Genomic DNA, 25,488 nt, shown 5'->3' with positions numbered 1-25,488 from the left:
TTGCCTGAGGTGTGGGTTGAAACATTAAGAAGTGAAATCCTGACTCCAGACTGCCTTTCAGCAGAGATGGGAGCCGGGCTTTGCAGACAATCAGCTGCTCCAGGAAAACGAGTTGGCTGTTTAAACATTCTTTTTAAAATAAATTTAGAGTACCCAATTCTTTCTTTTATTCCAATAAAGGGGCAATTTAGTGTGGCCAATCCACCTACTCTGCACATCTTTGGGTTAAGGGGTGATATCCACGCAGACATGGGGAGAATGTGCAAACTGCACACAGACAGTGACCTGGGGCCGGGATCGAACCCGCGTCCTCGGCGCCGTGAGGCAGCAGTGCTAACCACTGCGCCACCGTGCCACCCTAAAACCTGGTGGTAGCTACAGGAAGTCGAGGATTGCTGGTTACAGGAAGTATGTTCCTTTCCTTTTGCTTGCTGGACCCAGTTTCCTGCTTCACCAATCTCCCCACAATCGGATATCCAATCCACCTTATCTGTACCACATCCCTGGAACTTCCAATCTTTCTTTCTGGCTTTCTTGACCCCCAAAGCAACGATCTGCCTAGCTCACTCCCTACTTTGAGTTACAATGCTGCCCAGCGCCTCAAGAATGCTGTTGTCCTGTTTTTGTAAATGTAACATTTCTGCTGTTCTGCACAAACGGTTCACTTTACTGCTTTGGGCTGCTATTGTCATCTTCAAGTGAGGATGAGCCAGATTTGCTGGGGTTCCTGCACAAAAAAGTGATGACTGTCATTCCCATTAACCAGTTTCATTTCAACCACCGTATGGAACTATATCCTGGCAGGAATTACTGCCTTGAGGAAAGGAGAAGGTTGAGCAGGGGTCCGGAGAAATACAAAGGTCTATTTCAAGACGGAGATTAAATTGGTCATTCTGCTTTTATGGGTCATCTCATGATGGGAAGCCTTTTTAAATATTGTGTATTCATTGTAGGAGTTATTGTATTTCTTTCAGTTGCTGACCTTGTGATTTTTAGCTTCCTCCTGTTTCTGTGAAAAATGTTTCCTGGACCCTGTTTAGTTACTTGCATTGATATTGCCACAGTCACTGCTCATGTCTCTAGCAAGCTAAGTACACAACATGGGGTACGATGGTTACTTTTACATAGTTTCATCAGGTAAATAAATCCGTATTTTGTTTAGTTATTTTGTTCATCAAAAGTAATTTGAAGTTGTGTACACTCAGAATCTGTCCTGATTTGTTGAAAATATACTCTAAGCTGTTGGCTATTTTGTTTTTCTATTTGTTCTTTAATGATTTTAATGTGATACAATGCTAAACTGCAGACTGCAAGTTTGAGACAACAATGTGGCCTTGAAGGGTTTTGTTTTAGATTTTGATGCAACTTAAATTTGAGCAGTCACATCAGTGTTTGCTGAATATTGAAGCAGCTGCCTCTCTGATGATGACACAGTGGTTAGCACTGCTGCCTCATAGCGCCAGGGACCCGGGTTCAGTTCCGACCTCGGGTGACTGTGAAGTCTGCACATTCTCCCTGTGCCTGTGCGGGTTTCCAACGGGTGCTCCGGTGTCCTCCCACAGTCAAAAGATGTGCAGGTTAGGTGGATTGACCATGCTAGAATTGCTTGTCGTCTAAAGATATGTAGGTTAGGTGGGACTACAGGTGTAGGGGTGCGGGCCTAGGTAGGGTGCTCTTTCAGAGGATCGTGCAAACCCAATGGGCCGAATGGCCACCTCCTGCACTGTATAAAGCTGCTTAGTAAAATCGCCATGTCCCAGGTGACCACAGGCTGCTTTCAGGTTAATCAGGTTACCACACCTCGGGCAAGGTTGAGAAGGAGGGGCCTCCCATGAATGATCTGTCGGTACGGGAACTGAACCCACGCTGCTGGTCTCACTCACGAACCAGCTAATTGAGCTAAACTGGCCCCCAGGGAGACTCCTTTAGGGATTCTATGAACTCGCTACCACTGAGTTAAATACCAATGAAAAGCCCCTTCAACAGAAAGCAAATCTTTGTGCAATACAGTGCATTGAGGCCTGGGGTCCATTCAAGTTACCACTGATTGTTCTTTGAAAATGTTTTCTTTTGTATGTCTGCTCGCTGAAAAAAGGTGTATGAAGAAAATACATGGCTTTTGTACTGTGTTGACAACACTTGCTGTAATACTGTTGCATGTGATACTTTTTTTCCTATGCTATACAGTGCATCTGACTCAACGACCAATATAAATCTCACTTCTCCAATATTTTATTTTTTGCAGTTGAAAATAGTGAGCACTGTGACTTCACAATCTTACGAAACATGCTGATCAGGTAAGGTGGACACATTTGACTGCTATATAGATGTTTTAGCCTCATGTGACTGATGTTCTTAAGATAGACCTTGTTTTTTCACACAAAAACAGGTAGAATAAAGTTCTGAAGTAATCTTGTATGAAAGTTGCCTCTTAAACTGATCTTTACAAATGCAGTTTAATGTTAGAAATGCCGTAGGTTCTGACAGATTTGCCTGCAATACTTCCAAATGCATGGTCCCTCCTTATACCAAGTACCCAACCCTAGCTTGTGTGAATGTCTATGTTTTTCTCTTGCACTACTACAGTGATTAGCATTGTGCATTGTCTTTAGGTGCCATGAGTTCCCTTACACATGTGCAAAGCAGCTGACGCACTAGCACTGTTGTAACTTTGGCTTCAACATCTGTCGTTGTAATAAACAATACTGCTTTACAAAGCAATTTTAACAAACGATTTTGAACCTTCTGCGAAGCAGGCATATTTAAATTAGGAGCAAATTATTTCTCAACGAATATAAAATGATTTTCTACTTGTTCTTCACTGGTGTTTGTAGGTGTTTGAAAGTGAAACAATGCTTTATAAATTATACAGCTGTAGGCTTTTGTTGGAACATGACAATGCAAAAACTGGAAAAGATGATTTGGCCACCCCAAGAGTTCAATAACTGATTATACAGTTCACAGCCTGTATCCCTCAACTGATTTTCTATCCAAGTGCCTATTGGGTTGGATTAGATTTGTTTATTGCCACGTGTACCGAGGTACAATGAGAAGTATTTTTCTGCAAGCAGCTCAAACAGATCATTTAGTACATGAAAAGAAAATACATAATAGGGCAACACAAGGAACACAGTGTAAATACTTAGGCACCGCCATCGGGTGAAGCACATAGGAGGGCGGTATGACTCAGTAGAGAAAATGTGTGAAGAGATCAGATCAGTTCTTAAGAGGGTTGTTCAGGAGTCTGGTAACAGCGGGGAAGGAGCTGTTTTTGAGTCTGTTCGTGCGTGTTCTCAGACTTTTGTATCTCCTGCCCGATGGAAGGTTGGAAATGGGAGTAAGCTGGGTGGGAGGGGTCTTTGATAATGCTGCCCGCTTTCCCACAGTCGCAGGAGGTGTAGATAGTCAATGGATGGGAGGCGGGTTCAGGTGCTGGACTAGGCGGTGTTCACGACTGTCTGAAGTTTCTTGCAGTCTTGGACCAAGCAGTTGCCATACCAGGCTGTGATGCAGCCAACTAGGATGCTTTCTATGCTGCACCTGTAAAAGTTGGTAAGAGTCAATGTGGGCTTGCCGAATTTCCTTAGTTTCCTGAGATAGTATAGGCGCTGTTGTGCTTTCTTGGTTGTAGCGTCGACGTGGGTGGAGAAGGGCAGATTTTTGCTGATGTGCACACCTAAGAGTTTGAAGCTGATGACCATCTCCACCTCAGTCCCGTTGATGCAGACAGGGACGTGTGATACTTTCCTTCTGGAAGTCAGTGACCAACTCTTTAGTTTTACACCACTCCACTAGGTTCTCTATATCCTTTCTGTATTCTGACTCGTCGTTGTTCGAGATTCGACCCACTGTGGTTGTGTCATCAGCAAACTTGTAGATGGAGTTGGCGCCACATTTTGCCACGCAGTCGTGTGTGTGTATAGGGAGCATAGGGGGCTATGTACTCAGCCTTGCGGTGCCCCAATATTGAAGACTATCGTGGAGGAGGTGGTTTTGTTTATTCTTTCTGATTGTTTTATGGGTCAGAAAGTTGAGAAACCAGTTCCAAAGTGAGGAGCCATGTCCTAGGTTTTGGAGCTTTGATATGAGCTTGGCTAGGATTATGGTGTTGAAGGCGGAGCTGTAGTCAATAAATAGGAGCCTGCCGTAGGAGTTCTTGTGGTTGAGATGCTCCCGGGATGAGTGTTGGGTCAGGGAGATGGCGTCTGCTGTGGACAGGTTGCGGAGGTATGCAAATTACAGTGGATCAAGACAGTCTTGGAGTGTGGAGTTGATGCCTTATGACCAACCTCTCCAAGCACTTCATTACAATCAATGTCGGGGCCACCGGACGGTAGTCTTTGAGGCATGTTGCTTGGTTCTTCTTTGGCGCTGGTATGCTGGTGGTCTTGAAGCAGGTGGGGACCTCGGAACGGAGTAGGGAGAGGTTGAAGACGTCCACGAACATATCTGCCAGCTGGTACGTGCAGGATCTGAGTGCACGACCAGGGACCCCATCCAGGCGTTCCGAGGGTTCACTTTCAAGAAGGCCGATCTGACTTTGGAAGCTGTGGCGATGAGTATGGGTGTGTCTAGGGCTGCTGGGACAGTTGACAGCGGCTTGATAGTTTCCTGCTCGAACCGAGCATAGAATGCATTGAGTTCATCGGGGAGGGATGCGCTGCTACCGGAGATTCTGCTCGGCTTCCCTTTGTCGCCCGTTATGTTGTTCCGGCCTTGCCACAACCGACGCGAGTCTGTAACGCTCGCCTATATCCAGCTCACTCGTAAAATTACTCGACAGTCCATTCCAAACATTCCTTGCTCTTTGTAAACATCTGATCTCTCCATTCTGCTCCTGAGATCCATCCCATGCAGACGCATTATCATTCTTGGCATCATGGTTTCTTCGGGTTGAGCTTGTCAAGCTTCAGGACCTTGTATATTTGTAAGATTCATTTATGATCTCCTTTTCTTTGTAAGCAAACTCTATTTCCTTAGCCTCTGGTCGCTTGAGTGTCTGAAGGCAGGTATTAAATGTCCTCTACACCAGGATACCTTTCTTGTAATCTGACAGCCAAAAATGCACACGATATAAAGAACAAAGAAAATTACAGCACAGGAATAGGCCCTTCGGCCCTCCCAGCCTGCGCCGATCCAGTTCCTTTATCTAAACCTATCGCCTATTTTCCAAGGATCTACTTCCCTCTGTTCCCCGCCCATTCATATATCTATCTAGATGCATCTTAAATGATGCTATCGTGCCCGCCTCTACCACCTCCGCTGGCAAAGCGTTCCAGGCACCCACCACCCTCTGCGTAAAAAAGCTTCCCACGCACATCTCCCTTAAACTTTCCCCCTCTCACCTTGAAATCGTGACCCCTTGTAACTGACACGCCCACTCTTGGGAAAAGCTTGTTGCTATCCACCCTGTCCATACCTCTCATAATTTTGTAGACCTCAGACGGGTCCCCCCTCAACCTCCGTCTTTCCAACGAAAACAATCCTAATCTACTCAACCTTTCTTCATAGCTAGCCCCCTCCATACCAGGCAACATCCTGGTGAACCTCCTCTGCACCCTCTCCAAAGCATCCACATCCTTCTGGTAATGTGGCGACCAGAACTGCACGCAGTATCCCCAGAACTAATAAGCTTTAAGTTACCCTCTTATCTCATCCTGTAATTTACGCTCTGTTCCATGTGGTTAATGAAAACCGTCTGCATCTTATCTAAACTGCCACACAATGCAAATATGTTCAATCATTACACAATACGTACAAATCCTTTATCTTGTAGACTAAAGCTTAAATGGTTCTAATGTTTATTGTTCCCAGTCCCATAGCGGTGGCCACAGACCCAGATTACAGCACTAAAAACAGAAAATGCTGGAAATAACTCTGCAGGTCAGGCAGCATTTGTGGAGAGTGAAACAGAATTGACATTTCAGGTCTGTGATCTTTCATTAGAACTGGAAAAAGTTAGAGCTTTAACTGGTTTTAAGCAAGTACCGAGGGAAAGTGGGAAGAGGAAGAAAGAGGAAAAGGGAGGGTCTGTGATGCGATGGAAGACGGGAGAGGTTATATGACAATGGGGTGATGATGTAAGGCAAAAGGAGATGGTAATGGGGCAAGGAAAGAAACAAAAATGGGTCTCGGAGGTGGAAATTTAAAATCAGTGTCATTGCCAATCTGCTGTCTGAGAAAATGAGGGAAATAGTTATGAGCTGAAATTGTTAAATTCAAATGCTGAGGTCCGAAGGCTGTAAAGTGCTGAATTGAAAGATGAGATGCTGCTGCCTGTGCTAATGTTGAGCTTTGCTGGTACGTTGCAGAAGGTCAGGGTTAAGATGGCAGGCAGTTGGAAGCACGGGGTCAGGCTTGTAAATTAAATGAAAGTTTTCCACAGAAAGTGACCAACCAATCTGCATTTGGCCTTCCCAATGTAGAGGAGACTGCATTGCACATACAGTTTGCGAAATTGAAGCAGGTACAAGGAAATCACTGTTTCACCTGGAAGGAGTGTTTGGGCCCTGGTGAAGAGGAAAGGGTTAATTCTTCCTGCCCGATGCCCCATCATAAACTTGCTCTTTTGTTCTTTCCTCCCACTTACCTTCCCCCATGGAATTTGTCCAGCAACAACAGTAAAACAAATTTAACAAAACATAATAGGATGTGACCTGCCCAACAACAGGTAGGAATCTGCCTAGAGACAGCAGTAGCCAGTATTCAAAAGGCTGGTGGGATGCATTTCTCTCATTAACAAGGCTGTAAGGCATTTGGATTAGATTTGTTTATTGTCACGTGTATCGAGGTACGGTGAAAAGTATTGTTTTGCTTACAGTTCAGACAGATCACTCCACACGTGAAAAAACTACATAAGGCAAAAATAAATACACAAAGTAAATACATAAACTACAGACATCGGGTGAAGCATACAGAGTGTAGAGAAGCATACTCAGTAGAGAAGATGTGTGAAAAGATCAGTTCAGTTCATAAGAGGGTCACTTAGGAGTCTGGTAACAGCGGGGAAGAAGCTGTTTTTGAATCTGTTAGTGCGCGCTCTCACACTTTTGTATCTCCTGCCCAACGGAAGAAGTTGGAAGAGTGAATAAGCCCGGTGGGAGGGGTCTTTGATTATGCTGCCCGCTTTCCCAAGGCAGCGGGAGGTGTAGCCGGAGTCATGGATGGGAGCCGGGTTCGCATGATGGAGTGGGCTGTGTTCTCAACTCTGTAGTTTCTTATGATCTTGGGCTGAGCAGTTGCCATACCAGGCTGTGATGCAGCCAGGTAGGATGCTTTCTATGGTTCATCTGTAAAAGTTGGATTTTAGATCAGAATCAGATGCTTCTAGTTGATGAAAGAAACAGTTTACCTCGATTGGGAAGATCAGCGAGGTATACGTGGGTCATGTCTGGAATCCAGTAATTTGATTTGCAGACAGCCAAATACACACGGCAAATTCAAAGTGCAACAAAAGTATAATTGGACGGACCCTCAGAAGCAATATTGGCCAGTTAACATTTAGCAGACAGAAGCAGTTTCCAGCTACCAAGTCTGAAGGCCAAGTTTTACATCTAAGCCTCTCAGTCTTTGGACCAAGGCAGAACACAAACCCTTCGTAAAGGTAGTTTAAATATCTTTGCTGGGCCACGGCAAGATGTTTCCCCGACTTGATTTTCATCCCTGTACTGTGTGGCAATAAGCTGGGTTTAACTTGTAGATTTATTTAATTTTGGATGTTGTTTAGAGGAAAAGGGGCAGACTTGAGTTCAGGGATTGTAGATATATTTTGGAACAAGGGGTACATTCTACATAAACTGCGTGTTTTTTTCGTAACTCATGAACCTAATTGTCATAGAGTTGAGTAGTCCTGTTCATGTTCATTTGTCTTTTCTTTCCTTCAATAAAGTCTTGAATAATTTATACACGACGACTGGGCTGTTTATTCTCACTGGGGCTTCACCAAACCAAAACAAAACTATACCCCCCAGGAACTAGTGTTCCAAGTTGGGGTACCCACACAGATAATATCAGCATACTCCGTGACACCAGCCTGTCTTTGTTTGAAACCTGTTACATCTTTACCGTTTTCCAATGAAGGGTCACGAACTGAAAGGCTAACTCTGTTTCTCTCTCTACCGATGTTGAGGATTTTCTGTTTTTATTTCATATTTTCAGCATCTGTAGTTTTTGTATTAATGTTTACAACATAATCGGGGACCATTGTGTCCATGCCATCTCTTTGCTGGACCAATCCAAACCTAATTGCACAACCCTGATTTCTCCCCACAGCCCGTTTCTATTTCTCTGTCTCTATAATCTGGTCTGGTCTTTGGTTTGAACCAGCAGTGGTCTCTGACTCCACTTCCTGCTGTGATGCATTGTACGCTCCAGCAACTTTCTACATAAAGATGTTACTGCTAACCCCATTCCTCTTGGGCAATTTTAAATTGCTGAACCCTTGTCATGGCTCAGCTTCAAGGAAATGGCATTTTCTTATTCAATATTAAAACGGCAGAGTTAAAAATGTGGTTTACACCTGTCAGTGGTTTCCATTTCTTCCCCGTCTAAACCAGTCTGTTTCTGATCAGCCAGCTCATGATTGGTTGAAAGCTTTCCCCCTCCCATCTTGAGTCACTCAAATATTGTCAATTTTGAACAATACCTGAATTCTAAGCTACCTGAACCCCCCCTAAACATCTGCATCTGTTTACCTCTTTCCTCTCTTAAAAGCACCTCTTTGACCAAGATTTTGGTCATGTTCTGTATATCTCTCTGTAGCTCTGAGCCAAATTTTCCGGTAACACTACTGTGAAGCACCTTGGAATGTTTTACTTTATTAGAAGGTGCTATATAAACGCAAGCTGTTGCTGAACAATATCCAGTAAATTATTTTTTGTCACGGGCTTTGATACACAACAAACTTGTTGAACATGGCCGCCTTGTTCTGATGTGCTCATACTTGCGTCCCTTCCCAGTATTCACCGGCATTTTATCCTGAAAAGGCTGCTCCCTCCGATCAGGGAGAATAGCAACATCAGCAAATTCTCAGAATACCAGGCCAGAAATGGTTCTGCATATCCATCATTTCCTGATTGTCTGATACCACGTACCCACCTTGTGCTGAAATACTCCATGCCCTCGGAACCTGGCTGTTCTAACTGAAGCAGTTCTCACTGAAAAGTGCAAAGGATGAATGACATCTCTTCAAAATGTTCCGAATTCCTGGTGGGGTGTTGCTGCTATAATGTTCCTACAAGATAGAAGAATGCAGCTACGGTAAAGATAATGTCGCCATGGTCCCCGATGGCCACAGGCTGATGGTGATTTAACCTGAGGATCACCACACCTCCGACGGGGCCTTCATGAATAATCTCTGCCAGTACGGGAATTAAACCCACGCTGCTGGCCTCGCTCTGCATCACAAACCAGCTGTCCAGCCAAGAGAGCTAAACCAGCCCTCAAGGTGGCAGCTTGGTGCTAGAACCCTGCCATTGAGCACCAAATTAATTCTCGTTGCAGTTAAAGCTTCATTCGTGTTGAATCAAGATGACAAACGATAATGTCCAGATTTAATCATCTGCATAAATTTCTATAAATTGCTGAAGATTTTCAACTGGAGCACCGACTACCTGAGGGCCTCAAATATCAGCTGCTGTACTATTCTAGATCAGCCGTACTAACCCAGCATCATTGGTGAAAGTGACTGAACGAATTTAACAAGTGGAATCAAAAATGGTCATGAGGTGCCTGCCGCATAGAATATAGCTGTGTGCAATTTCACAGGTTGGTGTCAGCCATTGGAATAGCTCAGTAACAGGTATATGGTTTAGTATCCATAATGCTAGCAGCTCTGTTCTGTAAAGCACACGGGATAGGTGGTAATGTATCAAGAACTGGTTGAGAGACCAGAAACAGAGTGGGAATAAATGGGTCCTTTTCCAAGTGGCTGCAGTGACTAGCGGGGTACCACAGGGATCAGAGCTTATGGCCTCAGCTGTTCATGATAGATGTATAAATAACCTGGTTGAGAGAACCAAATGTAACGTTTCCAAGTTTGCTGATGACGTGGAGATGCCGGCACTGGACTGGGGTGGGCACAGTAAGACGTCTTGCAACAAGGGGCAGCACAGTGGCCAAGTGGTTAGCACAACTGCTTCACGGCGCCGAGGTCCCAGGTTCGATCCCGGCTCTGGGTCACTGTCCGTGTGGAGTTTTCACATTCTCCCCGTGTTTGAGTGGGTCTCACCCCCACAACCCAAAGATGTGCAGAGTAGGTGGATTGGCCACGCTAAATTGCCCCTTAATTGGAAAAGATAATTGGGTAATCTAAATTCATTTTTTTTTAAAAAGAAGTCTTGCAACAATAGGTTAAAGTCCAATAGGTTTATTTGAAATCACAAGCTTTCGGAGCGCTGCTCCTTCATGAGGTGAAGTGGAGGCAGGTTCACAAACAAGCATATATAGGAGAGACACAATTGCAAGATAATTACAGATTGGAATGTGAAGCAAGCGATTAGGAAGGCAAATGGTATGTTGGCCTTAATTGCAAGAGGATTTGAGTTCAGAAGTAGAGATTAGGGCCTTGGTGAGACCTCTCCTGGACTTTTGCATGTAGTTTGGTCTCTTTACCTAAGAAAGGATGCTTTTGCCACAGAGGGAGTGAAGCGGAGGTTCACTAAGCTGGTGTTGGCGGGACCGTCTTATGAGGAGAGATTGGGAATGTATTCAATCGAGTTTTGAAGGGGCAAGAGGAGATCTGTTTAAAATTCTAACAGCGCTGGACAGACTAGATGCAGCGAGGATGTTTTCTCTTGTTGGGGATTCGGGGACTGGGGACAGATTCTACGGATACAGGATAGACCATTTCGGACTGAGACAAGGAAACATTTCTTCGCTCAGGGTAATGGACCTGTGGTATTCTACACTACAGAAGGCTGTGGAGGCCAAGTAACTGAATGTAGATAGATAAGATTTTAATAGCATCAAGGAGTATGGGGGGAAAGTGGGAATTATGCTATTGAGATGGCGAATCGGCCATGATCATATTGAATGGTGGAGCAGGCTTGAAAGACTGAATGGGCTACTCCTTGTTTCTATGTTTCTGCGATGCCTACCATTCATTGCCTTACCCTGAGGGAATGTGAAGCACCACCACTGCCTTTCCTTTACATGTTCACATCAGAATAATATTTTGTCGTCTTCGGTCACACTTAAGTTTGGTGCCTTTGTGCCTCCAGGCAATGAACTGCTTTGAAGGCGTTTCTTTCAGAGGCTGAGGTTGTGATAAAAACAGTAGAATTTCCTTCCACCCTGACTGGAAGCTGTTCGTCCTTCCTGCTCTTTGTTTCACGCCATATGCGTTGATTCCTGAAGCTCGCAGAGGAATCTCTTCTTGAGGAATAAATACTGCTTCACCCAGATTCCCAGAACAAGAAGATAAGGCAGTACCTCAGCCACTTGGTTGCTATGTCTAGTGCTGCAAAGCTCCATATCAAGCAAACATGTCCCAAATCAAGACCACAAGGTCTTATAAAACAGCCAAAATGTTGTGTTCAACTGCACAGATTTAACAACTGTGCACTGATAATACATGGTAGAATTAAAATGTAACCTTTCTTTTACACAAACTGGACACATCCATGGAGGCAGTTTTGTCAAAAATCATACCCATTGTCATTTCTTATTTCATGAATAGTTTTCATTCAAAGTCCATCCAAGTTCAGGTGGTGAATTTAGCGGATACTGAATCATGATGGAAAGCCTGAGAGCTCCCTCGAGAGGGGGTGATTGCAGTAGCCTTGTGTTATAAAAAAAACCCAAATTGAATTGTGTGACATCAACACAAAACATATTAGCCAAATAGTTTAAAGGAAAATCACGTCAGTTGTTTCTGTCAGTGGCCTTGTCATAAATCTTTCTACATGATTATTTTTGAGTTATCAGGTTTATCTGGGCTGTGGCCCTTGGCAAAGCTGGGTGTTTGTCGGCAGCTATGTAGCTTTAAGCGTGATCACTCTGATCAGCTGCTTCTGTTCACATTCGTCTCACCAATAATTAATTTTTTGTTTCAGAACATCAAAAGCTGTCAAGTATGTCACGTATGTCAATACATAAGATACTTGAGTAACAAAGCTTGAATTTAAAATGAACTCAATTTTGGTCAATATTTGAAGAGTAGTTTGTAGAACAAAGGGATTTTGATGTGTTTCATCTTCATCGCCCTCTCTCAAAAAAACCCACCTTGTATTTCACACCTGTAAAAAATAGTGGCAATTAATAAAAGGATCTGCTTATGTTAAAAAACCTGCTGATAATGAAAGTTATACACTTTAGGGACATTGTGCTAAATTGAAGCTGTAGTGGTGCGGTTCCCATGTATTGTGTGCAATGTGTAAGGAAGGGGCATTCTGAAGACCTATTCTTCCACAAGTCTTGAGTAAGATCATTAAAACATAGCGATTGGAGAGCAAATTGACGTGTTTCCTAAATTGTATTCTACCGTAATCACCCTCCCTCGTCCCTGCCCCCCAACAAATAAACTGTGATACATGGAAATTGTTCAATAATGTTCATTTGTAAAATCTATAGCATTAAGTTCCTACATCACTGCCAGATAAAATACTCACCAGTCACATCACATTACTGCTGCAATCCGTTTTTATATATAATATATATATATATATATGTATCCCTATGTTCAAATGTGATATATGCCTGTTGTGAAAAATCACATACTTTGTTAACTAATTGTACTTTACCCTGGGGGTGTGGGTTACAAATGTTGCCAGTTCATTTTTAATGAACCACAGTTAAATCTGCTGTACCCGGTAAACCAGATTATTTTCTGCAATTTACTATGTTTTTCAAATGTTAAGTGAAAGTTTTGCATGCTTTTTCTGTGTGGATGTGGGGAGAGCTGGAAAGGATTGAGACAAATTTACAGACACAATTTAGCCAAGCAATTTTAAATCCATATATAATCCTCCTTTTTTAAATGCATATTGAATAGTTTCTAACCAGCTGCAGTGTATTGATCCCAGTGTGGAGGAGCATGTACCAGCATCAAAGCTGTTACGAACAATCGGATTTGGAAAATCACTAAATGAACAGATTAATTTGCATTTGAGAAGTTACTGTGTAATGTAGTCTCCCAATTCTTAACCTATTTTCCAGATTCTTGAAGGGCAGATGCTCGGTGCATTAATTCCTTACGCCTTTAGCTGGCTATGGCTGTCAGATTTGGGAATACAACTTTTTTTCTTCCGTAAATTGAATTTAGCCGTAAGCTTTTTAATTGTTGCTTTAAGAATTAGACATGAAAATATGATTGGATAATGTCCATGACAGTCTACACGTAACTCATTGTTTTAAATATAAACATATCTGAATATTAATGTAGATTTATTTTAACATCTTTTCTCAAACCCCGAGGAATGATTTAAGGAATCCAAGCCAAGCTGTGGTTGTCAGGTGAATGTCGTACAGGGAATAGCTTTAAGGATAAGTTGGAACGCTGATACAGTTTACTTTGGCAATCTAACAGAAATGGGGATATAGAACAAACTCTCCTCTGTTATAAAACTGGCCTGTGTGGAGAGGATTAGACCACTGTATACTATGGTCTTGTATTCTTTATTTCATAGGTTTGAAGACGCCAGTAGTTAAAGTGCTATTTGTATTCTGCTTCAGTGTTACAAAAAAGAATAGAGTGAACAGTTCACAGGCTGAGTGCTGTGACTCAGTATAAAATCTGCTTGCTGGGAAGTATAGCATAAAGATTTGATTGTAGGGAGGCTGTCAGCCACTTGGAGCTGACGAGTGTTCAGCCCATCTCCACGTACAAAAGACTTTACTGTTTGAGGGTACTGTGAAAAGCCTGAGTTTCTTTGCCAGCCCCTCGGAAGGTTAGTTCGACGGTTATCACCCTACACCTGATGGCAACCCATCTCCAATGAAAGCTGTTAAATGTGTTGGTTATTATAATGATGGAAACAAGCTGTTGGGAGCCAACTGTGCCATTTGGATTTGCTGAATGCACATTTTGTGTGAACCAGTTTTTATTCAAACATACTTGGGGCCTGAGGGTTTGTTCATTCTAAGATGGTGTCATGCCCTTTTAATATGTAGAACATTATAGTTACATGTAGCACAGACTGTTTGGGAGGGGGTGGTGTAGCTCCTGGATGTTTGATGTCTCGACAGCTTCACCACAGTTTTCAGTGATTTTTCTCAGTACAATGGCTTTGAATTTGGCTCAATGAGTTAGCTATCCTCAGATTTGCTGCAAAAAATTAAATGTGAGTAAACGCCAAATGAGGCAGACTAAATTGAAGTACACTCCCAATGTAAATTCTTGTTGTACCCTACAATACTTTATATTGAAGGTTGTAAAATGAAATCCTTGGATCTCCTTTTGGCTTTTATACTGATGGACCTTAGTTTGTGATGGTAATAGGAGGGCCGTGGATTATCTCCCAGGTTTAATTCCTGGCTTGGGTCACTCGCTGCCTGTGCTGAGTCTGCACATTCTCTCCGTGTCTGCATGGGTTTCCTCCGGGTGCTCCGGTGTCCTCCCACAAGCCCCGAAAGACATGCTTTTAGGTGAATTGGATGTTCTGAATTCTCCCTCTGTGTACCCGAACAGGCGCCAGAGTGTGGCGACTAGAGGATTGTCACAATAACTTCATTGTCGTGTTAATGTAAGCCTACTTGTGACAATAATAAAGATTGTTAGCATGTGCCAGATTGTTTAACCTGTTGGTTTCTTGCTCCACACAGAACTCACATGCAAGATCTGAAGGATGTAACCAACAATGTTCATTATGAGAACTACAGGAGCAGAAAATTGGCTGCAGTTACATACAATGGTATTGATAACAATAAAAATAAAGGACAGTTGACCAAGTAAGCAGCCTGTTTCATCCTCTTACCGTTTGGGAAATTTCTTAACCATTTGATTTCTTTACACAAAGTAAATGGTGGCCATCAAAACTGCTGAGGGGATTTGCTGAAAATGTTCTACGTTCCTCAAAATTCTTTCTATTACTTCATGGTGTCCTCCGTTAACAGACATCTGGAAACCTTATGTAGTCTGCTGTGCCTAAAATGTTTTGCTTTTGTTCCACGTGCACAAAACAGTTTGTGATTTATGGTTTTCCTAAGGTTTGGCTATTCTGCATTGAAAGAGTGCAATATTCTGGAGTGAAATTATCTGTGGTAATAATTGTAGGTACTTTAAAATGTTTTATAAAGGAAAAACCGGTATAAAATGTATTGAATATATGTTGATCTTGTCTAGCTCGTAAGGCAATATACTCTCAGTTGTTTTCTTGTGCCTGTGTTTCTCATCTACGTTTAGAGATGCAAAGCTTCGGGTCTGAAACTCATAGCTGTTTATTTCTGGAGAGAGCCTTGACACATCAATATTGCTTTCCCACGCTGTAGAGATTTTAACCATTTCTTCCTATGCCTCACCCATGTCATTACTTCCTGTTTATCCATTTGGTCATGGCCAGCTCCAAGATCATGGCCAATGCCAATAAGTGACCTACGGTATTCACCAGTTCATCAGCTTGCACTGATGCTTCATTTGGTGTTGGATTACTGAGATTGCACACTTACACTCATTATGGTGACGAGACTGAAACTGGTAGCTCATTATATGTCAGTGATGGTGGTAGTGAGCCAACTGTTTAGCTGTTATCGTTTGACTTCGGTTTTTAATCTTCTAATTTCACATTTTTTAGTCAACCAACTGATAGATGTGATTGTAAGGTGATGTACATTTTGTGGCAGATCTTGGGCCCAGATTTTTAACCATGTTATTTTGTATGAGTGATATAAAGGAAATACACATTTTAAAACACATGGAGTTTGAAGACAGTATTTCGGAAGGTATCTGATCTTTTCAAAAACTGTACAATTATAACAATATAGAATAATTCAAATGTTTACATTGCATTTAATTGCTATCAAAATTTGAAGGCTGCTTTTTTGTAGCTTTAAAGTTCATATTGAGTATGCTGGCCAGAAGAAATGCTGTCTTTGTAAAGCTGAAATAAGTTTTTAAAATATCAAAACTTCTAATAATTTGGAGTGAAAAGTGATTGTGAGTAAAATTGCTCCACACCAACTTTGTCAGAATATCTGAGATGTGCAAGGTAATATGTCGCAATTAAATGTCAACTTAAATGGAAATGGAGCAGATGGTAGAATACTTTTGTCCATCTTGTTTCTGATCCAACTGATCAGTTTCATCAATAATTAGTGCAGCCAATACCTTACCCATTCAGGTGTTATTCTGGTTTCACTGTCTCTCCACATAGCAAAACATTACTTTATGACAAATTATTTTTCATAGGTAACAGTCTCCCATAGCTGAAACCCACCAACAGTTTAAATTCGGAATTCTTTAGCCAATTCAATTAGTCCTCCACACGTTTTGAATTATAAGGCTGTGGGACTGGATGGTCCAACTTGCAGTCAGATACCTTGCACATCATGGGAAAATCTGAATGTTTGTAGAAACGAACTGTATTCTTGGATGTTACGCATTTTGCGTCATTGAATGAAATTGCATAATGTCCGATTTTAAATGTTTTATTTCACCTTTATAACCCCTCCATGTAATTTAATGTAAAACTGTGTTTTCCTCATCCTAAGTGTCTGTGTATCTGTTTTTTTTTAGATTTGACACAGTTGAAGGCATGTAAGTGGTTGTTTAAATTATTTGAAAGAACTTTCCAACATTTTTAGCATCAACTTGAATTTCAGTTCCGTTGGACACGAGTATTAAATTTCTGACGTTGGGTGGGTTTTCTCGTGTTATCACCGCAAGTGGTGATAATTGTTTAAAAAAACATTGCTTGTTCCAAAAATATTCCCTGTTGCCAATGAGATACTTGATTAGTAATAAAAGAAGTGAATGATCAAAATGGCTGGTCCTGATGCCTAAGACCAGAGCGTCAATGTCAATATTTTCTTTCAAGTCAAGGCATTACCGGATTATATGGATATGTTAACAAAAGTTATGCAGATTGATTTTTAAAAATTCAGCAGTGTTATTTTTGGAGCAATCTTTAGAAACTTTCTCTGCTTGTTAAACATTAATTTTCTGGTAATCATAAAGGTAGCTGGCAGGAAGGATGAAAAAGCTTCCACAGATCGGTGCTTGTATGCAAGTCTTTGAACTGCTTCTTGCTTTTCTCCTCACTTCCACAGTTCTACAAGTCCTTTTAGGAGTGGAGGCTGTAGCAGTACCGTACTCTGGACCTTTTGCTTCCGATCCCCTTTTGTTCATTGGAAGCTGTAAGGTGCAGCTACAATGATTGCAGTTGATGTTAATGACCTAGTTAATGATTGCATCCTTCTGATGGATATCTAGGAAAAGTGGAGCCACGTGATATTAGTCAAAGGAAAGACGATTGTGTTGTTCCACAGCACTGTTCTACAGTACAGCCAAATAACCTCTCTTGCTGGCCGACGTTCCCTTCAATAAGCTGTTCTTTGTACCAAATGGTTTCCATCAGGATGACTGGAACTTTTTCTTCAGGATTCAACTAGCTGGTTTTGCATTTCCTTTTTCCTCTTTTTGCTTTCCTTAGGTATCGATCACTTGACTTTGGGAATGATGCGATTTTGTTAATAATTAGTTTTGAAAATACTTGTCTTGAGAGTAAACTTGCAGACAATGTTTCTTAAAAAAAACTGGAGTGTTTATTACATTGTGATCAAAACACAATATAGATCTCGTGAAATCTGGATATGTTTTCATCAGGTGTCTACCCCACTGGAGCTCACTGCTTTCCAAGACTTTCCTTCACTCATCTCATTGAATCAAAAAATGTCAGTCGCATACTTTACGTGTCGCATTCTGTAGATAGTTGAGCTAAGTTGTTCATGTACCAGATTTCATGCATGAAGTGAGCAACTATTGGATTTTGTCTCCATGCTGTTTTGCCTCAGTTTTCTGATATTTTTCATTTCGTGCCCCATCGATGGGTAGTTTAACCAGTAAAATCGGCTATGTGTACTTCTGACTCAGACTTTGCAGTTTCTCTAGGAAGTCATAGGTTTGTAGCTGCAGGTATTGATCATAAAAAACTTGTAAGGAAGCCTGGAGGAAGAATAAACTACTTGAAAAGCGAAATTAAACAAGTCTGCATTCACGCACATGTTTGTAATGTGTTCACAAGAGGCAAAACCCATCTTCCCATGAGCTTTGCATGCTGACTTGGGAGCGAGGACAGTGATTTCTCCAGAGACTTGAAGAAGACTTTCCTATTCCATTGTCGTAGGTTTTGGGTTGAAGATTGAGATGGTGTGGTAATCATTTGGTGGATTTGACATGCTCATTATGGCTTGGCACATTTGAAACTATTTCCTGATTTGGTTCTTCTACAACTCAAAATCACATCGATCCTATATTTTACATCTGCTGTTCATGTATTGTGTACATTGTGAAACTAACTCATTAATCCTCTTTACTGCCCATAGAAGTCCTCTGGCTCAGATGGAGGAAGAACGGAGAGAGCATGTTGCAAAGATGAAGAAGATGGAGATGGAAATGGAACAAGTCTTTGAAATGAAAGTCAAGGAGAAGATTCAGAAGCTGAAAGATTCGGAGGCAGAGGTATTTACCACTCATGAATGTGAACTCCTTTACAATTTGCAAGAAAGATTGTATTTCTGATGTCTGCATTCACAGATTTCAAAATACATGTTGCTTATATAAATTTGTCTACGTGCGATCATTTTTCAAAGTACAGTAATTGTCGAGTCCTGAAGTTTTCTGCGGTGGTTAATTGAGAGTCTGACACTCCAGGTCTATCTCTCTGCTGGGGTGTTCCAGTCAAGCTACTGAAGTTGTCAGCACATATTTTCAAAATATATAATTCTCAGGTTTGCATGCTGCTGATGGGGCAGCCATTTATTTGCCACCCTGGTCACGTTGCTCTGCAAAATGACGGTAAGTCACCGTCTTGAATCACTGCGGTCCATGCAGGCCGCCTCATTGCAGTTAAGACCATAAGACCATAAGACATAGGAGTGGAAGTAAGGCCATTCGGCCCATCGAGTCCACTCCGCCATTTAATCATGGCTGATGGGCATTTCAACTCCACCTCCCAGCATTCTCCCCAATAAGACCATAAGACATAGGAGTGGAAGTAAGGCCATAAAGTTGAGTGACTTAAACCACTTTAGAGTCAGGCGTGTCGATGTAGGACTGGAGTCCTGTACAGACCAGGTAAGGATGGTAGGTCCTTAAATTATACTTCTAAATATTAATTTCATGGGATCGGCATATCCCAGCATTTGTTGCCTACTCCTAATTGTCTTTGAGCTGAGTGGCTTGCCAGGCCTATTCAGAGGGCAGTTGAAGGTCAACCACATTGCTGTGGGTCTGGAGTAACGGCCAGACCAGTTAAGGATGGCAGATTGTCTTCCCCCAAGAACATCAGCAAACCAGTTGGCTTTTTACAACAATCTATGATGGTTTCATGGCCATCATTTCTGAGGTTAGCTTTACATTCCACATTTATTAATTGAATTTAAATTTCATCAACCGTGGTGAGATTTGGACTCCTGTCCCCTGGGCATTAGCCTCGGCCTCTAGTTGACTAGTCCAGTGACATTACCACTACACCAATATTTCCCCCCAAAATACGTCTGCATTAATTACAACAATCTGACAGCTCATGGTCACACTTAGTAGTATCAGCTTTAGAGAAAGATATTTTGATGAATTTGCCAGTGGAAGGATTTGAGCTCATGTTCTCAAAATTATTAGTCCAATAAGATCACCACTGTATTCTGTAACTGTATATTCTTGCCTAATGCAGAGTTCTCATTCCCTCCATGTGGGAATGCACTCCCATTTCACCTAGGTTTGTGGAACCTGTTTTTATAATTTAAAAAAAAAATTTATAATATCCAATTCATTTTTTCCAATTAAGGGGCAATTTAGCGTGGCCAATCCACCTAACCTGCACATCTTTGGGTTGTGGGGGTGAAACCCACGCAGACACGGGGAGAATGTACAAACTCCACACAGACAGTGACCCAGGGCCGGGATTCGAACCCGGGTCCTCAACGCTGTAGGCAGCAATGCTAACCACTGTGCCACCGTGCCGCCCTCCCTGTTTTTTATAATTGAACTCTTTAAGCCGCGGTGTCATTCAGCTGAATCTGTGCTCAATCTGTCTGCGTACCTCTTTGAAACTTTAATTGCTGAACGTGCAAGCTTGTCTCCCGAGACTGAGTGGTTCCTTGCCTGCTCCTCTCTTGGTTTCGGGCAGGGAGGGGCGCATAAATTCGAGAAATCAAGATTGTAACATAAAGCTGATGATTCGTGTGGACATTTGCTCAAATTCCCCAGTACTGTTTTCAAATAAAATATTACATATATTACTATTGGAATGCCAAATGGAATAAAATCTTTGGCTGTTTAAAATTGGTACAATTTTGCCTTCTGTAATTCAGGCCTATATTAATAGCTAAACAGCTTCTAAACTGCCAGTGTGAGTTGCACATTTCACTGGAATCATTAAAATCTTTGAAGAAATAAAACAGTAAATGGACTATGCTTAGGTGGTTGATAGTTAACTTTGGAAAATGTGTACATGGAGTTCCCTCAGCGTTACTTGATTTGAATTTATTTTTTAAAATTAAAACAATTAATTACCCCTCGATCCTCAACATTGAATTTTGAAATTTTGAGATACTGTACTGAATTTTATTTGCCAGCATTATTTGCTGGGCCATTTCAGAGGGGCATTTAAGAGTCAACCACATTGCTGTGGGTCTGGAGTCACATGTAGGCCAGACCGGGTAAGGTCGGCAGATTTCCTTCCCTAAAGGACATTAGTGTAACAGATGGACCTTTACCCCAATTCGTGGCAGTTTCGTGGTCACCATTACTGAGACTAGCTTTACATTCCTGATTTATTAATTGAATTGAAATTCCACCAGCTTCTCCTGGTGGGATTTGAACCCCTGTCCCCAGAGGTTTAACCTGGGCCTCTGGATTACTAGTCCAATGACCATTATACACAACCGTCTCTTTTATTCCCCTCCGCATCCCGAAGCAGGTTGTACCTTTGTGTTCATTGCAGCACCACAGTAACCCATAACTAAATGAAAACATAATTTAGAATGTCAAAACAAAATTAGCTTCCTTCAAAACATTACATGAGCATGGGGACAGGATGTGACCATTTAGCTCCTTGGGCCTGTTCCACCATTTGGCTAATCAGCACCTTCGTTCCCTTTAATAAACTTTGCCCCATATTCCTTGCAAAAATTCATCAATCTCAGTATTGAAAATGTTCGTTGATCACTCCCTCCCCCCGACCCCCATCATGAGCATGTGGTATTTGGAGGTGTGGAGAATTTTAAATTACAATGCCCTTGATGTTTTCACTTCGACATGGTCCAACTGCCATTTTAATGTTATGCATTCTTGTTTTAGACTTCCCACCAAAGGAAATAGTTTCTCTATCTATTCATTGAATCCCTTTATCGTTTTAAAGACTTTGATTAAAATATCCTTCAACCTTCTAAGCTCAGGAATGCGAGCTACGTTTCTATAATATTCATAATTTAGCCCCTTCTGGTGAATCTATACTGTACTTCTCCCTCACAAGGTTGATGTACGCTTCTTGACAAACCAAGCATAGTGCTCCAGGTGAAAGGAGACCTCATAATGCCCACACAACCCTGGCTTGGAACTATATCGCTGTTCCTTCAATGTTACTGCGTCAAAATCCTGTAACTCCCTCGAAACAGCACTCTGGATATATCTACACCAGATAGACTGCAGAAATTCAAAAAGGCAGCTCACCACCAACACCTTCTCAAAAAGCAATTTCGGATTGACTGGCCTTGTCAATGATGCTCATGTCTCATGAATGATTTACGTAACTGTTGGGCTTTGCAGTATAGCAGTTTAACAGCGCCAGGGACCCCAGTTCAATTCCGACTTCGGGTGACCATCTGTGTGGAGTTCGCACGTTCTTCCGTGTCTGCGTGGGTTTTCTCTGGGCGCTCTGGTTTCCTCCCACAGTCTAAAGATGTGCAGGTTAGGTGGATTGGCCATTCTAAATTGCCCCTTCGTGTCCAACGGTTAGGTTAGGTGAGGTAAGGCACAGTGGTTGGCACTGCTGTCTCATGGTGCCGAGGTTCCCGGTTCGATCCTTGCGCTGGGTCACTGTCCGTGTGGAGTTTACACATTCTCCCTGTGTTTGTGTGGATTTGGCCCCCACGACCCAAAGATGTGCAGGGTAGGTGGATTGGCCCCGCTAAATTGTCCCTTAATTAGAAAAAATGAATTGGACACTCTAAATTTATATTTTTTTAAAAGTTAGGTGAGTTTACAGAGTAACTGGGATTGGGCTTAGATAGGGTGCTCTTTTGGGGGGGTCAGTGGTGACTCGATGGGCCGAATGGCCTCCACCTGCACTGTATGGATTCTATCAATTGAGAGAGACAGCAGCTTTTATGCTGTGGCATTTATTTAAAATGTTTGCAGCCAGATCAGTGCAGCTCAGGGGTTCTCCGTTTTAGCTTTGTTAATCATGTTCGAAAGAAAATGTTTTGAGTGGGTGGTAAAGTGACAGCTTATTCTCGCTTCCTCCTTCATCTTGTCTCCTGCAGTGAAATATCGAAGATTCATTGCTGGAGTAAGAATTCAAGAGTTCTGTATTTTTGTATAACATGGGTGTAGGAGGCAGTATGGGTTTGAGGGGGGTGTGATTTGAGCCTGCTTTAATGTCATTACTTTGTATCTTGTAGCTCCAGCGACGCCATGAACAAATGAAGAAGAATTTGGAGGCACAGCACAAAGAACTGGAGGAAAAACGTCGCCAGTTTGAAGATGAGAAACAGAACTGGGAGGCTCAACAGCGTATTCTGGAACAGCAAAAACTAGATTCTACCAGGTACACCACTACACACACACTCGCTCGCTCTCTCGCACACTCTCTCTCTCTCTCACACTCTCTCTCTCACACTCTCTCTCTCACACTTTCTCTCTCACACTCTCTCTCTCACACTTTCTCTCACACTCTCTCTCTCTCACTCTCTCTCTCTCGCTCTCACACTCTCTCTCTCACACTCTCTCTCTCACACTCTCTCTCTCTCTCTCACTCTCTTTAGTTGTTGCACAACACGACCCCTGGATTAGAGCCGTAGTCACTGCAATTGGCTTTTTGTTAATGGGAGTTTCCCCACTTGTGCATCCAATCTCACAACCTTGAAAGAGATGCAAATGTCCAGTGGATTCATTGGGGTTTATATGACCGGCGGTAAAATTTACTGCTCAGAAATGGGGCAAAAAGTGACCTTTTGCCAAAAAGTACAGTTTCCTGCATTGTACTGGCAGCAGCGGGTAACGTCAGGCAGTACCATGGGTCATGTTGAGTTTTCAGCTCAGGCTTCTGCCTTTGACCATGAATGAAAGATAAAAAATGATTTACATTTATATCACCCTTTTAATGATCTCGGGATATCCAGCAGTCAGTGAAGTGTGGTCAGTATGGTAATGTGGGAAAGTTGGCACAGACAATTTGCACTCGAACAAGCAGTATTGTGATAAACCTGGCAATCAGTTTCTGTGATGTTGGTTAAAGGATAAATGTTGGCCAGGATACTGGGGAGACTTCTACATTCTTCAGAATAGTGCCATGGGATATTTTGCAAATCCCCTGTGGGAGCAAACATGGCCTTGTTTTAATGTCTTAATCATTGGACCGCACCTCCAACAGTGCAGCACTCCCTCAGCACTCTCCTGGACAGGCAGTCTGGATTTTTGTGCTCCGGTCTCTACAGTGGGACATGAACCCACAGCCGACTGACTCCAAAGGGGCACCGATGCCCACTGCACCTGGCTGCGAGTGGAGGCTGATGCACATAATGCCCATGGTTACTTCCACAATTACTGCTTAACAAAGAGCCTTGCCCCAAGACACTTGTCCACCATTGTGCCTGTAACCCACTCCAGCTGAGAGCAGCTAACTGATCAGGGATCAAGTGTGGATCTTAATGTGTGTGGCTTTTCTAAAAAAAAAAAGATTTAGTTCAATTTTCCAGACAGTTGATGGTGATACAGAAATGTTCTTTTATTTCAAAGGACCTTGGAAAAAAACAAGAAGAAAGGGAAAATCTTTTAAAACATCGGAAGACCACCAAATTATGCCAATTTGCCAGCCCTGGACATTTTTTTTCTTTATTTTGAAAGGATTCAACTTTGCACCTATTATCTCTATAATGTTAATGTATTAGCATGTGAAATGGCCAACCTAATATTATGTTTGTACATTAATTTCTATTTTTAGTCTCTGGAATAGGAAGCTAGAAAAGTCTCGAGTTATCTGGGGTAATGTATGTAGAGACACAACATCTGAATTTTTTTTAAAACCTGATGCCTCCCTTTTTATGCAGATAAATGTGTTACTGTCATGCAATCATGTTCTGGTGGTTGATTGTTTACAGAATATTACCTGTTCTTCCATAAATGTGGGAACTTTGAACGATGTTTATAAGAAACAGTGCTATAATTTGTTGCAGCTTCAATCTGCTTCAGAAATAACACAAAACCTCATACAATGCAGCTATAGCATAGTCTTGTCCAAACACATTAAGGTTCTGGGGGCAACACCAGTTTCCACCTTTCGGTGTTTCCCTGTTCCCATAGCGTACAGTCTAGGGCTTGTGTGGAATCTCAACCACTTCCATTATGTGTCGTCTTAGATTTTTGCTGTTTCCATCGAATAATTAACGTTCTCTCGCAAAACATTTACCTTTTTTTTTGTAACTGCTTCATTTATTGTAACAATTAATTTAGATATTTCATCATATATTGCCCAGCAAAATGCTGAAAAATTTGAAAAAAAGCATAGCTTTTGTATGTTAGGAAATAATGGGGGTTCAACGACATGCTTTCTCTTGCATTTTATTGTAACTGACTAAAGTACTGCATTTACACGTAAGCTCTGGAGCCATAAATGCACCTTTCTCCAGCTAAGTGCAGTCAAGCTTGTATCTCACTGAATGGAATTCCTGGTCTCCGAGGGTTGTGGGGAGGGTGGGTGGGAGGGAGGGGGAAAAGAGTCACATTTAGCTGTATACATGTTACCCATCTCTGTATTTTTATTTGTATTGTACAGAGTCACATAATAAAATAATGTTGTGATGACGTAAATACTTTCTGCAGCAATGTGATTTTTCTTGGTGGTATCTGGCTTGTTGCCATGTTAACAGGAGTCTAATAGAGTTTGCAATTAACCTGAAGATTATGTTTTGGTACAGGAATGGAGATCAGTTCCAGTATGTCACTTAGGGCATTTGTGAGACTCTAACTTGTGTAGTCCAACCTGAGGTGTCACGCGTGTCACTGAAGGAACTCTTGTTGTTTGCAGTGTGTAAGAAATGAAACATAAAAATGGGCATTTGTACGTCTTTTACGGCCTCAGCCCTTTACAGACACTCGGGTACTTTGAAGTGGAGCTA

General features: G+C 42.1%; 1 protein-coding gene across 4 annotated transcripts in view; it reads left to right on the top strand.

Moving 5' to 3' along the window:
* Positions 1-24,443, top strand: part of LOC119972863 (septin-7) — a 224,269-nt gene extending 199,826 nt beyond the window's left edge. For 3 of the 4 annotated variants that reach the window (XM_038810371.1, XM_038810374.1, XM_038810375.1), the window contains 6 exons: positions 2,246-2,297; positions 14,761-14,886; positions 16,670-16,690; positions 18,478-18,613; positions 22,774-22,919; positions 24,110-24,443. In XM_038810371.1, the coding sequence (XP_038666299.1) occupies positions 2,246-2,297; positions 14,761-14,886; positions 16,670-16,690; positions 18,478-18,613; positions 22,774-22,919; positions 24,110-24,149 (521 nt within the window). In that variant the 3' untranslated portion in view covers positions 24,150-24,443. The remainder of the gene's footprint in view (positions 1-2,245; positions 2,298-14,760; positions 14,887-16,669; positions 16,691-18,477; positions 18,614-22,773; positions 22,920-24,109) is intronic. The other variant, XM_038810372.1, reaches the window with a different exon arrangement.
* Positions 24,444-25,488: the final 1,045 nt, after the last annotated feature.

Source organism: Scyliorhinus canicula, chromosome 10 (assembly GCF_902713615.1).
Source record: "Scyliorhinus canicula chromosome 10, sScyCan1.1, whole genome shotgun sequence".
Classification (NCBI taxonomy): Eukaryota; Metazoa; Chordata; class Chondrichthyes; order Carcharhiniformes; family Scyliorhinidae; genus Scyliorhinus; species Scyliorhinus canicula.
The sequence above is the reverse complement of the archived record's forward strand: the minus strand, read 5'-3'. Positions and strand labels throughout refer to the sequence as shown.